A 15,307-nucleotide genomic window follows, 5' to 3' on the forward strand; every position below is an offset into this window, starting at 1 on the left:
TAGTTCTATAAATGTAAATGCTGGAACAGCATTTATTACAATAAACTGGCGTCAGTTTCTTGTAAAAGAAGTTAAACATTCCGATAAGAACGATATTGCTTGTGGCCTTTGAATATACGAATAGATTTTACGAAATATCTGACGACGATAATGATTAATGACTATACTATAGCGCGATTTATCATCTATGTTATGTTTATATTTTTATAAAGGCGAGGCCTGTTTAAACGTTCCGTCCTTATTCCGGAAAATTCTCTTTTTAGTCTTCAGTATCGCTTAATTTTGAAAACACAAAATGACATGTGTAAAGACATACTTTATAAATTGTTTATATGTCTGTCTGTCCAGGCACTTGGGGCACACAATAAGGGTGGCAGGTATTTTTCTAGGCGAGGAAGACTAGATCTATCTAAAAATTTATTAATCTACATCAGTGCCGTATTTATATAAGGGGCAATTGCCCACAGCGGTAAAGTTGTAAGGGCGGCATATTTGGAGGAAAACAGAAAAATTAAAATGCGTTCAAATTTTTTAGGTAAACGGTGAATCGGTAAATGAAATGAAGCAAAAATAAAATCTGTTATTCATTGCATTGCAAATATAGCCAATGAATGCCTTACTTTTTTTTATTCAAAGGGAGCGTTTGCGCTGTAATAACGGTGATATAGTGATATGTCAAGAGCGGCAAAAAATGTTTGCCCACAGCGGCAGAAATAAATCCGACACTGATCTACATGTTTTTTTTTTGTTTTTGTACCGATAATCTCCTCACTTCATCTATTGTGTGAGGGCTGTGTGGTACTTCAAACAGTTTTGTCTCCTTGTTTGATTTTATTTACAAGATTCACAAGCCCTCCCTTTAAGTGTACTCACAAATTGCGAGTACCCCAGACATGGAGGCGCCATCAAGTAGATAAACAAGTCACCGGCGATAAGGAGGTGATTATTATAGTGAAGTTTACGCTCGTATGTGATAAATTTACATGTTATAAATTTGTGTACAAAAATGTTCATTAATAATTATAATTGTAAATAAATAAATGGCGCAATTAAATTTACGTTACATTATAATTACTTTTATTCCATTCTTTTATATAATAATCCGTTTATTGTGTCGAGGGTTGTAATTTCTGTGACACTTCAAATATTTTGTTTCCTTGTTTGATTTTGGTTACAGAATATCGACATATGCCCCCTTTTTAAGTACACATAAATGTGTAGCGCCTCCCTCGTTTCAACAATTATAATTTTTTTGCAAAAACTCACTCTCATAACGATTCATCTGTTGTGAGTGTCTTATAATGGTTGTTGAAAAACATCGAATATTTTCTTCCTGGGTTGATTTTGTTAAATGATCCACAAGCTACTCTATAAGTGCACATAAAGATATATTCCCTATTCGCTTCAAAAATCATACATTTTTATAAGACTATTATTATTACTGTAGGTAGTAAATATTCTAGAAATCCCAATAGACATCGAGGCGCCATAAAAGATTAGTCATTGGCGTGAAAGATTCCACCCTGTAGGTATATACAACCTGCGATGATACACATTTTTGAGAGCTGGCAACCACGTAATTTTTAGAAAGGGGAACCTGCAGTTTAATTTTGTTGTTATTTAATCCAGGTAGTAATCTTTGCATTTCTTTGTGTTTTGCTTACTCCTTCTCTAAGGTGTTTTGCATGCAAGATTGTATATTCCTTTATAATTTGTCATATTTGTTTTTGAAATTGACTTGATTTAACCTCGATACAGGATCACGTGTTTGATACTTAACGTTAACTTTTATAGTTTCTTTTTCATTTTTAATGTTTGTTCTTTTTTATTTTATTTTGATTACATAATCCTGACTAGAAGAATTATTCATATCAATTTTTATCATTCTTTTAAAATTATCGAATTGTTTGAAGTACGATGTGTATGTAAGGAATTGTTGTTTGTAAACTAAGACTTTCTCCGAGAAGAGACGGTCACGGGGGTGGTAAAAAAACTGTAACCAAATGAGTTATACGACACTTAATTCCGTAATTATGTTCGACATTCAACTGTAGGCTCGAAACCCCGAACAAAGGTATGTACATATCTCGGGGGCGAGATTATGCTGATCAGAACTCTTCGATTTAGAATCTACGTGCGATAAATGTTGAATTTTGTCGTTAGTTCAAGTTGCCTTGTATTTTTATATGGTCCTTATGGTTTAGTTCAGGAGTGTTTTTCCCTACATTGCAGGGCGTCTGTCGCCACCAACGCTGCACTTGAAACCGTCTGCCATAGCATATTTAAAAACTATGGGAAAAATGAGATTTCTTGATATAAATCTTTTCCGTGACCCTTATATAGTTTAGTAATTTAGTTGATCACCTAAAGAAGTCACTCATTCAAGTTAATGCTGCTATTTACGACTGGCAGACAAGGGATTTTATTACTAGTTTTCAACGTACTTTCAGCCTGAATTATCGAATATGTTGTCGCTTATGGTTTAGTTACCTTGTACGCTGCCTCTCGGTCTATACCTACCTGCTTACCTGACCCATTGTTCGCAAAATTAGTTTTAACCTTGAGGATAACCACCTTTATGGATATGCATTTACTATTTTTTTAACCACTGCTTAAACTTGATAATTCCACAAATTATTTTGTTAATTAACTTTTGGGCTGTGTTAATTAAACGTCAAGGTTTTCTCCGTCGTTACTCTTTTTACCCTTAGCAGTTGCTTTTGCTTGCTTTGTTTGTTGATGTACATCAACTAAATTTCCCCGACTATCACAATCGTCATAATATGAGCAATAATGTTTCGTTTTAACTGTGTTAAGAATTTTATTTTTTTGTTTACACAATTGTGATTATGTACATCTTACATTCAACGCTATTTGTTTATTGAAGCATGGTACAAATGGTTATACCTTTACATTGTTTTATTAGGTATTTATCTGTGGGTTCACACGCAAGTAGATTATCAATGTGATGCTTGCGTTTTGATGTTTTTTATGTACATGCAATTTATCATTTTACGGGATTGTTTGACTGCGTAAATTGAACTGTAGATGTAGGTATTTTTGCACGATTTTGATTTATACAGTGAATTTTTTTAAATGCGAACATAGGAGTTTGTATGCAATGTAATTTCCCTATGTTCGATTTTTAAAAAAACACATCAATCTATTGAGTAGTTCAAATGAGTAGTAGATACAATTGACAGCTGTCACATTTTTAAAAATACTGCCGTCCAATTTAATTACGAAATCGGTTAGGTTATTGCTTAGAATGTCAAGTGAGGACACTTCGAACATTTATTGTAATTGTTTGCGTTATTTATTTTCTTATTTATGTATTGAATAAATCAAATTAGTAGAATACCAGGTGCAAATGAACTACAAATAATTGAAGGTTGGTTCACAATGAATTGTGATGTCAGCGCGTGCCATGTGAAATCAAGTTATCGTAAGTTTAAGAAAAATTTATCCTAAAGTTGCTATGGCCTCACATGGCTTATTTAAAAAAATCTTATCGAGTGCTCTTCATCATAAAGACTATGAGTTGCTGTTCATAGTCACACAAATTGCGCGTTTTGGGAATGTTAACCGCGCACACCTCATAGATTGATGTGTTTTTTTTTAAATCGAACATTTTACATTGCCTGCAAACTCCTATGTTCGCATTTAAAAAAAAACTCACTGTATATTGTTTTCCATTATGAGGCGTGCTCAACCAAATGTTTCATGGGAGGTGTGTTGAATTGGGAACAGTTTAAGGGTGCAGAAAACAGTACTTGATAAGAAATAATAGCGTCAAAAGATTTTTTTAGACAATAACAAGAACAGCCACAGAGATGAGGAGGCGAGAGCGAGAACAAAGGCAATGCAACACAAAAGTAGAGAAAGAAGCAACAAAACAAAGTAGCTGTACAACAGGTGACAGGCTAATTATAATTGCAGCAAAGTAGTACTACCGCAAGTGACATTCACAAATTGGTTCTTTATTAGAATTAATTATAAAATATCTTACAATTTTCTCTTATAAAAATAAATTGCACATAGGAATATATAAGCTGATAAAAAGTTCAATACTGGTATTTGTATGTTTCATACAAATATAAAAATAATACTTACATAGTGAAATATTCGTTAAACAGACCTTTAAAAAGAATGAATTAAGTACTGGGAATAAAAACAAAATGCCATAATGGCACAGTCAAGGGAACGTTCCGCTGTTACTCCAACATCTAGTGGCAATGGGACGATTCAACTTTTTCCCGATCGTGTGGACATGAAATCCAATTTCTAATAACCTGCTGTGATTCAAGATTTTGCGCCCGTCGAAAATATAGGCGGGCTTCATCATTCCATTGTAAATTTTGTTATAATCTAAACACTAATGTAGCCTATAAGAAAATGAACTTTAAGTTTAGATTTACTTACTATAAATTCATCCCACTCGGTGCATAATACAATGGCATGGGTACCGGCCGTGGCAGTGTACGCATCTTCGTGAATTTTGACAGATTTCCTTACATATTCTGGGCTCTCACAAATTGAGGGATGCGTTAAATCTTCAAATATTTGTGATTCTTCAACCTAACTGAAATGGTTAGACATTTTTGAGTGTGATGTGTACACGAACCTTAGGATCATAAATATGGAGAGTAGCGCCCTCGTCAAGAAGTGTTTTAGCGACATGAATCGCAGGACTTTCTCGTGTATCGCCCGTATTCTTCTTAAACGCGAAACCTAACAAAGCAATTTGCTTTCCGCTCACTGTATTGAACAGTGCTTGCACCACTTTCGCTGTAAATCGCGTTTTTTGGTACTCGTTCATGTCGATCACTTGCTGCCAGTAGGCGGCGACCTCTGGCAAATTTAGGCACTCGCAAATATATACAAGGTTCAGTATGTCCTTTTGGAAACAGCTCCCGCCAAAACCAATAAAAGAAGAGGGTTGTTAGTTGTTTTTAACGGCGAGAAAGTGCGAGCGATACCTATTGAAGCTTGAAGAAATTTTGAGCCAATTCTCGAATCCAAACCGATCGCGCGGGCCACCTCCGATACGTCGGCGCCAGTCGATTCGCATACTGCCGATAGTGAATTTATACTGGATATTCTTTGCGCTAACATAGCATTGGCAGCCTGGAAAAAAATAAAAAAATTTAGACCTGTAAGTTCCATCATATATGATAGTCGGAAAACTGCTGGTCACTGGTTATGTGCCCCAATACCTGCTATTTTATGATTACATTGTTCTTACAGAAGATATGATGTTTTTTTAATGCATTTCATTAAAGCATAAAAACGCAAGCTACGCCACTGGAAATGTTTTACCGCGAACGTTACCAATTTAAATTGCAAGACGAAAGTTCCCGTGGTTGGAAATAAAATTGTCCAATGTTATCGTACAGGCTGAAAACTAATGTAAAATTGTTAACTGCAGATTGGAAAACAACTGAGGAAGTGAGTACATAGGAAGGTTTTCAATAGCTTTTTTCCTTTCTTGGAATCAATGAAGTCCCTACAGCTATTCTCGTGTGATTAAGAGGGGGCAACCCTGATTTGAATTTGGATGTGGTTGTTTTTGTTATTAACGAATTTAATTAAATTTCACTCTCCCCATATCTGGCGTTTTATTTATATGGAGAATAAAGAGCAATTTTGAAAGAATCTGGACCAGGTTTTGGAAAAATGTGGGAATGAATTTAGAAATGAGCATTGAATAGGTCCCAAGAATGTCAAGAAAATAATGTTAGGAAAAAATATATAATACACTTGCTAATAATATTGGAGAGAACCTCCAGATGAATCTTGAAAAGGGTTTGAACAAAAATCCCAAGAGGAATCTTAGAAAAAGTGACTTTAAAAGGATTCAATGATAAAAGCGAGTTTCTATGAAAAAAATCTCTATACAGATGTAGGAAAGAATGGTGAGAAGAGCTTTGCAGGGCATTTCAGAAACTATTTTGAAAATTTAGGACAAAATGCTGAGAGAAATCTCTACAAGATTCCGAAGATAAGTCCTCGAAAATATTTTTTGATGAAGAATGACAAAAAACTTACACTTACACAGCGTTGTATAAAACCTTAGAACATCCCCACTGAAATGAGATCGCAATTGCCTATAGGAGCCTTTGAAAAGGACGCTCTAAATAATTCGGGCATCGCAGTTATAAAATTACACAAAGTTAGACAAATCTCTTCCCTTGTAAGACGTATTGTAACAGATGGCCGCTTTGCAGTTTCAAAAATTTCATTTTGAATTGTATTTTGTTATTAAACATAGGAAAATTTCCACACGTACCGCTGCATAGTAAACTTGAACTAAACTAAGTCTGGCGATAACACGAAACGTATTCGGAAAAGCGAGCGCGGTTGTCACAATCTCTCGGACCTAAAAAATCCGGGTTCTTTTAATTGGTTGTAAGGGCACGACAGTCGAGGTAATTGCGTTTAGAAAGGAGAACCCGTTTCGGTTTTTTTAGCGGGTAACATTCAAATTCCGAGAGTGTGAGTGTGTGAAAAATTTGATTCGCGAGTTTCCCATACCTACCTGACATCTAAGATGATAAGATTACTTTTCAAACCGTTCAATGGTTATTAAGTTCAAAAAATACCAACCAGCTTTGATAACTCAGACGACCAGGTGTTAGTGGTGAGAATGTTTTTTCTAGGTATCCAATGTTGATAAACACTGCATAAAGCTTCAATCGCGGCATGCCCTGCCGCACTCTCCTCACCACCAATTAAAACCCTATCTGGGTGCAGTAGATCTTCAATTGCAGTGCCTGTGGAAAGAAACTAATGGTATCAACACCAAAGAACAAGGACACACCTTCCGCCAAAAACTCAGGATTCGACAGTATCTGATAAGAAACGCCCGGTTTGTTGTTAGCGCTCAGTATATTTAAAATACTTTCGGCGGCACGAACCGGAACGGTACTCTTTTCGACAACTATTTTATTACTTTGAGCAATTTCCGCTATCATTCTCGCGGCGCCTTCCACGTATTTAAGATCGGCAGCTCGCCCCTGAAAGAACCAAGTTATCACCGGACTAAAAATGGAACCACTCACCTTTCCATTTCCGAAAGTTTTGGTCGGCGTGTTCACCGAAATAAAAATGATATCCGCCTCCAATATGGCGGTGGTGTAATCGGTCGAAAAGAATAAATTTCTTCCTCTGCACGCCCTCACCACGCCGTCTAGGCCGGGCTATGTAAATTGTCGATAAGACTAGTTAAGGGTTGTTTGGAATAGTTTACCTCATAAATTGGAAGCTTATCGGAATTCCACTGGGCGATTCGTTCTTTGCTCATATCGACGACGGTTACTTTTATTTCGGGACATTTCATCGCGATTACGCTGCATGTTGGACCGCCCACGTATCCCGCGCCGAGACAGCAAATTTTTTCAATCGCCATTGTCGATATCTAGAAATGAAAATGGGTTACGAGTGCAATACACTTTAGGGTTATCGCTAATTTAACCTCAATACAACTGATAAGGGTGTTCGGTTGACAAGCTTTAACAGGATATTCCTGCTCAAAAGTAGCAGCTAAGTGGCACATCATATCGACAATTTAAAAAAAAATTCTCAAAATTTTCAAATTTAAATTTTGACGTCATACTGCAGGTGAGAGAGAAGGGAAAACTAAGAGGGGAAGCTGTCCCTTGGTTACGCATGGTTAGTTCTTTCAACAGAAGCGATCGCATTCCAATTAAATTGAAATAACCAATCAGATGCGTAACCGTAAGAGACAGCTTGTCCTCTTAGTTTTCCCTTCTCTCTCACCTGCAGTATCCGCGCATACATTAACACGCGCAGTTCATTTATTATATGTTGATGGTTAAGATATTCAAAAAAATGTCATCTATACGTACAATAGAAAAAGAAAGTAGTTTTTTACACGTGAAAATTTCCAATAATAATTTTATATAAAGTTATGCAAATGTGATGGATTTATAACATGAAGGCATTCATCGGTGGAATCCTGTGATATTTAATGCGTACCTAATCGATTGCTACCTTTCTTACTCACAAGTGATCACATTTTCCCTATTATTATCATTGCTGATAAGACAAGCCTTTCTAAAAAATTCCGCTGTCAGCAACAGTATTTCATTATGAGTTTCTAACACAATAAGCATAGAACCATGGTTTGAGGTTGCCGAATTTGACGGTTCCTGTATTATTGAATCGCACACGCATGCGGGTATAATAGTGAGCCGATCTAGAAAATTCTATCAAAGTGACATTTTGCAAAACGATAAGTATCTCTTTGTCAGATGTTCCATTTTTTCGTGGGACATTCGGTTCTCAAGACAATCGCATTTAAAATTTTAAATACGTCTGGTCCAGATTTTCCATTTATAAGTACCATTTTTGGACACTCCGTTTTAGAAATACATAATTGGATTTGAAGTTTTGACCCCACTAAATAACACGCATGGCCCAGGTTACCTTTGATAGTACTTCCTTCTCACAAGTTAAGATAATCGCATTTGAAGTGTTCACTCCATGGTCCAGATCAACAATTTTCCCTTTGTATGTTTGCTCATCCAACACAGCTGTTGTTCGCCATAGCCTTGCTGTTAGAACGCTTTCGATAATTTAGTAGTGGAAAAATTTCCTACACATTTTCTAAAACATTTCTTGTGTCCACATAAACAAAGATCGTGTGTAGTATGATCTTTGCCATACGTAAGTACTAGCTTTTCCGTTTCGCAATTTAATTTTTGGGCGTCTTTGAAGATACTTTATCAAGAGCAATACCAATTTGTGGCGACATAATCTGTATGGGCGATTTAAATCTAGATTTATTAATAGTAGATAACATGACGTCTAAATTTAATAATCTATTAGACACTAACGGCCAGTTGCACAAAAAAAATAATCCAGGATTATTGTTTAATCCGGTATTAAGACATTTGATTGGCTTTATACTGAAAGATGCAACCAATCAAATGTCAAAATTCTTGTTTAAACTCAGATTTGGCAAATATAATCTAGGATTTTGATTATATATAATTCGCATTCCTGCAACCGGCTGTAAGCAATTTGCAAATAGTTAATATGGATTGCAAATTACAATCATTCTGTCTATTTTCAACAATCCTCTTCATTACATCAAAATTGTAGTAAAAAAACTTGATTTTAAAGGGGGCTTAGTGTTTGGATGTGAAAACAAAAGATTCCCAATTTATTAATTATACAATAAACTTAACTGCATTCGATAATAAATTTGGCGTCACTGTAACTATGACACCATCCCCGAGACCACTACAAGGGCAATACTTTCTTATTTTTAATCATGGATCGCGTCATCGCAGTACAAATGAAATCGCACACAATAAAGACCTGAGATTCGTTAACCGTCGAATAAAATGAGGTAATCGAATATAATCACAAACCGGAACTGTTAAAACAAAAAGTCTAATTAGTAATTAGTGAGCAAGTAGTCACGATTTCACGGTACTTAATAATTAGATAGTGTGATACGACATGATAGCGTTCACATGCAATCTCTATGGGAAAAAATTTAAACTAGAAGACCCTAACAAACCCTTTTCGTTCACCATACGCGCCTCTTAAAGAAATCCGTTTTCTGACATGTTTTCAATTTTCTATTATAATTGATCTGATGTTTACAATATGCGATACGTCTGCTTTTACTAAAACCATCTTTTGTTACATTCAAAGAAATATCTCCTTAAATAAGAAAGAGGGCACTGCGCATACGCACATCTGATTTTTACTATATGCGACATGTTTGCCTTTACTAGAAGTATCTGTGGTTAAAATTTCAATAAAATATAGGTACTAATAAATAAGAAAGTTGACATTGCGCAGTCTCAGATTGGCTCAGATGCCAGAGCTATAAGCTCCCGAATTCAAAAAGAACGAACTAAATATATTGAAAACTGTAGTAGTTAAGGCCTCTGACGGACAGACAGACAGTCGGACGGAGAGAGAAAGTGGCTGCAATATCGCACCCAACTTCGTTGGAAAATGCGCCAAAAATATTTTAATTTAGAAAAATTTGAAACAATTAACATAATTCAATCAAATTTCGGATACTTTCTAGGCCTTTTCCCGATCCTTATCAGACTTTGGCGAGTCTACATAGCTTTGTAGGAACCATTCTTTAGGGCGAATTTCAGATGATTTATCTAGCGATTTGTTTAAAAAATCGGGAACTGGTATTTATTGTTTAAGCAAATGCTGCGGAATCCCGTACAAAGTAGCATATATTAGGAAGCGACGAAGGCGACGGCCGTTATGAAGTAAATAACCTAATGTGTGGTGCCTGCCTGAATAGTAGCCCTAAATGAAAATATAGATGAAAATCAATTTAAAACTCCAGAAAAATTCAAAAAAATTTCAACAATTTAGAACAATTCCTCAAATTATGCCAAAGTTAAAATCAAAAATTAAATAAAATTTAAACAAATTCCCAAAAATTCAAACCAATTTAATAAAATACCAGCAAATTATACCTACAGGTGTTCCCCTCGGAACGAATAAATCCAAATTGGGGATGTTTGTGCACAAATGTGATCAAATATTCCGATTGACATCGTCCTTTAAATAGCGCCAATAAAATTGGGACACAAAAGCTTTATCTTTTTAGAAATAATTTTCAAAAGAATCCAAGATCTCTACTTAAAATTATTGTAGAGGTTTTTGGAATTCGTCTTAGATATTTTAGCGAATAGTCCAGAAATTCCCATAGACATTGAGGTGCCAGGAACGATTATACATCGGCGTTAAAGAACGAAGGCCGATGTGACCCGATCTTTTCGGGAAGTGTGACGTGTTTTGTTCTAGAACATTCGAGAAGACTCGCGACCACTCGAGAACACTCGATAGAAGCAAATCAAATTGCATTTACAGTTTAGTTCTAATTTCAACGCCGAAATAATAAATAGCTCGCACTGTTATAAATTAATTCATTTCAAGACACGTCATTAAATTTACGATACAATATTTTAATATATGTAATCTTTACAGAGATCTTGTTTGAGAAGCTTCTTAAGAGTTTCTGTAGATCTCAAATACCTCTTCTCTCTTTAGACATCTTTTTGGAAATATTCTTTAGAATTTTATTAGAAAAATATACTGAGAGCATATTTTCTTGAAAACCATTTTGGTATCCTTCCTCGAAATCGTTTATAATTCTTCCTAAAAATATTGTTAAAAGCCTACGTAAAAATTTGACTAAAACCATTTTGGCGAATTTTCTAGAGAATAGAAGAAAAACACGGAAAAAATTTTTTGTAAAAAACAAGCAGAGGATAATAAAAATACTTAAACGCTTTAAAAAGGAAACAATCCCGGATCCCCTAACTTTTTTTATTTTATTTTTATTAATGGGTAGGTACTTTTGTGAGAAATATGAAATATCCAACAATCTATGGGGTTTAGACACAGGAGGCCACAAAAGACTATGCAATAGTAAAATAAATAAATAGTGATAGTCCCATTTCAAAGTTATAGCACTTTGAAATTCCGAAATGTTGCCGTTTCATTGTGAACATTCTGTATCACTAAATCCAACTCTCATCAAAGTGTTACCTTTTACTAGGATTAACATTATTGCTCAAATTTTATTTCTTAACATCAAAAAAAGTCGCTACGATACATCATAGGGAGGTTTGCTTATGGGGAATTATTCGGAAAAAAATTAATAGGATGGCAACATTGACAATAGTTATTTGTATTCACAAGTCCAGAAAATGGATTTTTGCGAGTAAGAGTAAGGTTCATTGTTTATGTTTCTACCTCCTAGAATTATAAGCTGTCATTTTACTTGCATTCAAATTTCGAATATTTCGATGTTATGTTGGTAGCACTGTAACAAGCATGTCAATTTACAACAGATACCTACCAGTTAGGTAAGTTTACCATCGGCAACCATGTACAAAACTCAAAAGTGTCATAACCGCACTAAACGAAAACTTGTAAGTGAAATGTACAATTCTTGATTAGAGTACTTACCTACCACATTTACATATATTACTATGTTGCCAAGCCATAAAGTGCTTAAAATGGAATTTGCACAAAAAATATGCCTATCATTCTAACAATTTAATTTAAATTTAGAAATGTCATTGCAAATGAAATCAGTTCCACCAACCAATTATTAGTGTATCTGTGCCGGTCTAGGCCAATAATGATAGCTTTCTGGACTCATTTGGCTACAGAAAACAAAGCTTTGAAGCAGGGAGACACAAAAACAATCAAAAAGGCTCAATGTAGAGGTAACAAATGACATCGAAACAACTAAAAATATACAGGGTGTTCTATTTTTAATCTCTATGGGCTAACAAAGGGCGAGGCACTGTTGCAGGACCCTGTATAGTTAAATTGCAACTCTTTTTTTTGTTACGCTGAACTTATCAAGTGTGATTTTTAATTTGAAAGAATTTTAATGGGTTTGGCCATAGTACGCCCTTGGAACGATGCCCCCTTAGGCCTGGGCCTTGTGGTAAATCCAGCCCTGACAATGAGTATTATCCAGGGTGTTACCCTCGGGATTACCTACCCAAACCTAATAACCCGCTTATACAGAGTGAGCAACAAAGATTGAAGCTAAATTGGCAATGTGCCGCTCATAGCATATGCTGATTTGATACAAGATACGAAATACGAATAGACGCACGTCACTGTGACAGCGCAGAACGTCATTTTCGTATACAACTCCATACAAAGAAGGTAGTTTTGATATTAATAGGAACAAGCGGTGATGACGCACGCTTCAATCATTGTTGCTCACACTGTACTTCACCGGGTAGCGAAAAAGGCAGTTTACCAAATTTCAATTTCAAAAGGGACAGACATCAGAGACTATTATAAAATAGAATAGAATAGTTGCAATGAGGTAGACGAGGGGCAAATATAACCAAATTTTATCCTATTTACTAAAAAAGAATTTTCCTTCAACACCAAAGTAGGCAAAGAACAAGGCCCTGGGCTCTTGCTCTTTTATCTTATTTTAATGCGATAAGCAATTCAAAGTTTATATTTTAAAAAAGGCGGAAACGGATATGAAATCCAGCAAGAAAATTTCTCGCTCTGAAGTTGTACGATTGTTTGTTTTGATTTTTATTTTAGGTTAGGGATGAACTCAAAATTAAAATTCCCACTTAACAAAAAAAGTCAGTGTTAGATGACTTTGATATTTCCGTAAATGTTTAGATAGGTTCAAATTAAAATAAAACAAAAACTTACTGTAGTGTAGGGCTGCACTCGTAGATGATCAATCGATAACACCTCAGCAAAAAATTGAAGTAAAGACAGGACACGTTAAATAAAAGAGGAGTACCGAAATGTACTGTACACGTACTCAAACACCACGTATTTAAATTTTAAGGTAAACATTTTATAAACCGACAGAAGCAAGTTTGCTTAAAAGTGGAAGTGAGGATTGTGGAAGGGGCGATTTGCGCCAGTGGCGTAGCTAGCTTAGGTCTTTTAGTGGGCGCTCCATTTTCAGTGGTACCAAAAACTGTCATTTCTTTGGCGTTCGATTGTACCATGGTCATCTAACAAAAACTCTTAAAGTCGTACTTAATAACATAATTCTTGATTCTTGAAAAAGTATTAAGTAAGTTTCAACTTACCTACATATTTTATAATAAAGTACCAGAAACCAGTTACATGAGATTGAAGGATGCTGGTTCCATCCTCGGTTCCAACAGAATGGAGGAACTGTGTACACGACTTTTTTGCTGACGGCATAGTCTCCCTGACTTGTTAGGTATCTCTATACTCACTCCCCCAGATTTTTTCTTTGGGGGTACGCTAAAGAGAGCCACGTGTACGAAAATAATCCCCAGACTCTGGAGGAAGGAACTGCAGACAGCAATTACCTTACGCATTAAACGGATCACACCCGCCACGTACTACCTTGCAGGATGTGTTCCGAAATATGTAGGTAGAGTCGTGTGAAGACATGTATCCACTATCCAGGCCGTCGAGGGACATTTTCAACATTACTGTAGTTATCTATACATGTAATTTATGTATTCAAAAGCCGCCCTTATAGATATTAATAAAATGAATCGTACATTAAAATTTTTTTCGTAGTCACTAGCAACTTTTTTTCGCCCGTTTGCAAATTTAATTGTCTTAAGGGGGGAGGGGGCATTAATTAATTCCCGAGACGCTTATGGTGTCAATTTAACTGAGGGGGTAGTCATTGTTTTCTTCATGGTATTCTAATGAAAGACGTATCAACAAAATGAACTATTAACTATTATAGTCAATATACTGATTTTATTTCAGCACATTTGACTAGGTCTTTTTTGAATTTATTTTTCGCTGAATTATTTTAATAACTTATCAGATATTTTTGAACCAGTGATTAATCTTTTCAGAAGTCTTCCAAGGTTCCTTTCGATCTCGATAGTCGGCATTCATCATGGGACACCCTGTATAGGAATGTAATTACCATATATATAAGAGAAGGGTAATTACTGATGCATAATGAGAGAACATTTTATGACCGTTGCAAAATGCGTATAGTTTCAATTACTGTAAAGTGTGATAATTGAAATGTCTAGATAACCAAATCGAGACGTTGGGAAACACTACATATGAGCGCAATAATCGTATCATAATTAGCACACGTTTTCATGTTAATTGTGACTATATCATCGTTCTTTTTGTCACACTACTGCAATTTCATGCCTTGTTAGATCACGTGTATGAGCATATCATATATCACTGTGTATAAGTAACTGTAAAAAATAGCTTTATACGCCCACGCAGGATGGATAAATACAGGGTGATCATAAACGACTGATGACAGTGAATGCCCGCGAAGTAAACTTCGAAAGGTGGTTTGCTACCATATGATCTGGGCGTCGATTCCCGAAGATGTGTTTTGTTCACATCGACTGACCTTGATGTGAACGTCAATGCCACTGCATTCTCGAATCTACCACATCGAGCGAAAAGTTGATCGAACGCAACGACTGGTCTAGACCACTCGTTGCGTGAAAGTCATGCGCAGTTGCAGCTACAGGACGGATCTTCCAGCTGTTTTGCTATAGAGGTTATTCAGTGCCCTAACCTATAAATTCACATATTTTCTGTGAAATAAAACATGGAATTGTTCGAGGATTTTCTGGTTATTAATAGCAGTATCCATAATGCAAAAACAAAACAAAATACAAAACTGACAAATGACAGTTCAATTCTTGTCTGTGATTGGTTAGCGCATAAAGTTTGTCCACGATTCGGGAATGCAGCTAAACTTGAACTTATCCCTATCGTATACGATCATGACGTCATGGCAGCCGGTCACATCACATGC

General features: G+C 35.7%; 1 protein-coding gene across 2 annotated transcripts; it reads right to left on the reverse strand.

Moving 5' to 3' along the window:
• Positions 1-3,959: 3,959 nt before the first annotated feature.
• LOC116174127 (UDP-glucose 6-dehydrogenase) lies at positions 3,960-13,429 on the reverse strand. 2 transcript variants are annotated; one of them, XM_031491943.1, is made up of 9 exons: positions 13,219-13,429; positions 7,250-7,417; positions 7,062-7,199; positions 6,821-7,016; positions 6,607-6,773; positions 4,980-5,127; positions 4,625-4,917; positions 4,423-4,578; positions 3,960-4,375 (listed from the first exon to the last, which is right to left on the reverse strand). In XM_031491943.1, exons 2-9 carry the CDS (start codon positions 7,406-7,408, stop codon positions 4,196-4,198), a joined length of 1,437 nt encoding a protein of 478 aa, XP_031347803.1. In that variant the 5' UTR covers positions 7,409-7,417; positions 13,219-13,429; the 3' UTR covers positions 3,960-4,195. The 2 variants fall into 2 exon arrangements, with proteins under 2 accessions (XP_031347803.1, XP_031347802.1); XM_031491942.1 differs by having other exon boundaries at positions 4,625-4,923; positions 13,219-13,428.
• Positions 13,430-15,307: the final 1,878 nt, after the last annotated feature.

This window comes from Photinus pyralis, unplaced genomic scaffold (genome assembly GCF_008802855.1).
Source record: "Photinus pyralis isolate 1611_PpyrPB1 unplaced genomic scaffold, Ppyr1.3 Ppyr1.4_LG6, whole genome shotgun sequence".
NCBI classification, from domain to species: Eukaryota; Metazoa; Arthropoda; class Insecta; order Coleoptera; family Lampyridae; genus Photinus; species Photinus pyralis.

Coding starts and splice junctions, on each gene's coding strand:
- LOC116174127 (XM_031491942.1), bottom strand. CDS start 7,408: ATGGCGATTGAAAAAATTTGCTGTCTCGGCGCGGGATACGTGGGCGGT. Junction 7,017..7,061: donor AAACTTTCGGAAATGGAAAG/GTGAGTGGTTCC, acceptor TGGTTCTTTCAG/GGGCGAGCTGCCGATCTTAA. Junction 4,924..4,979: donor ATTTCTTCAAGCTTCAATAG/GTATCGCTCGCA, acceptor CTTCTTTTATTG/GTTTTGGCGGGAGCTGTTTC.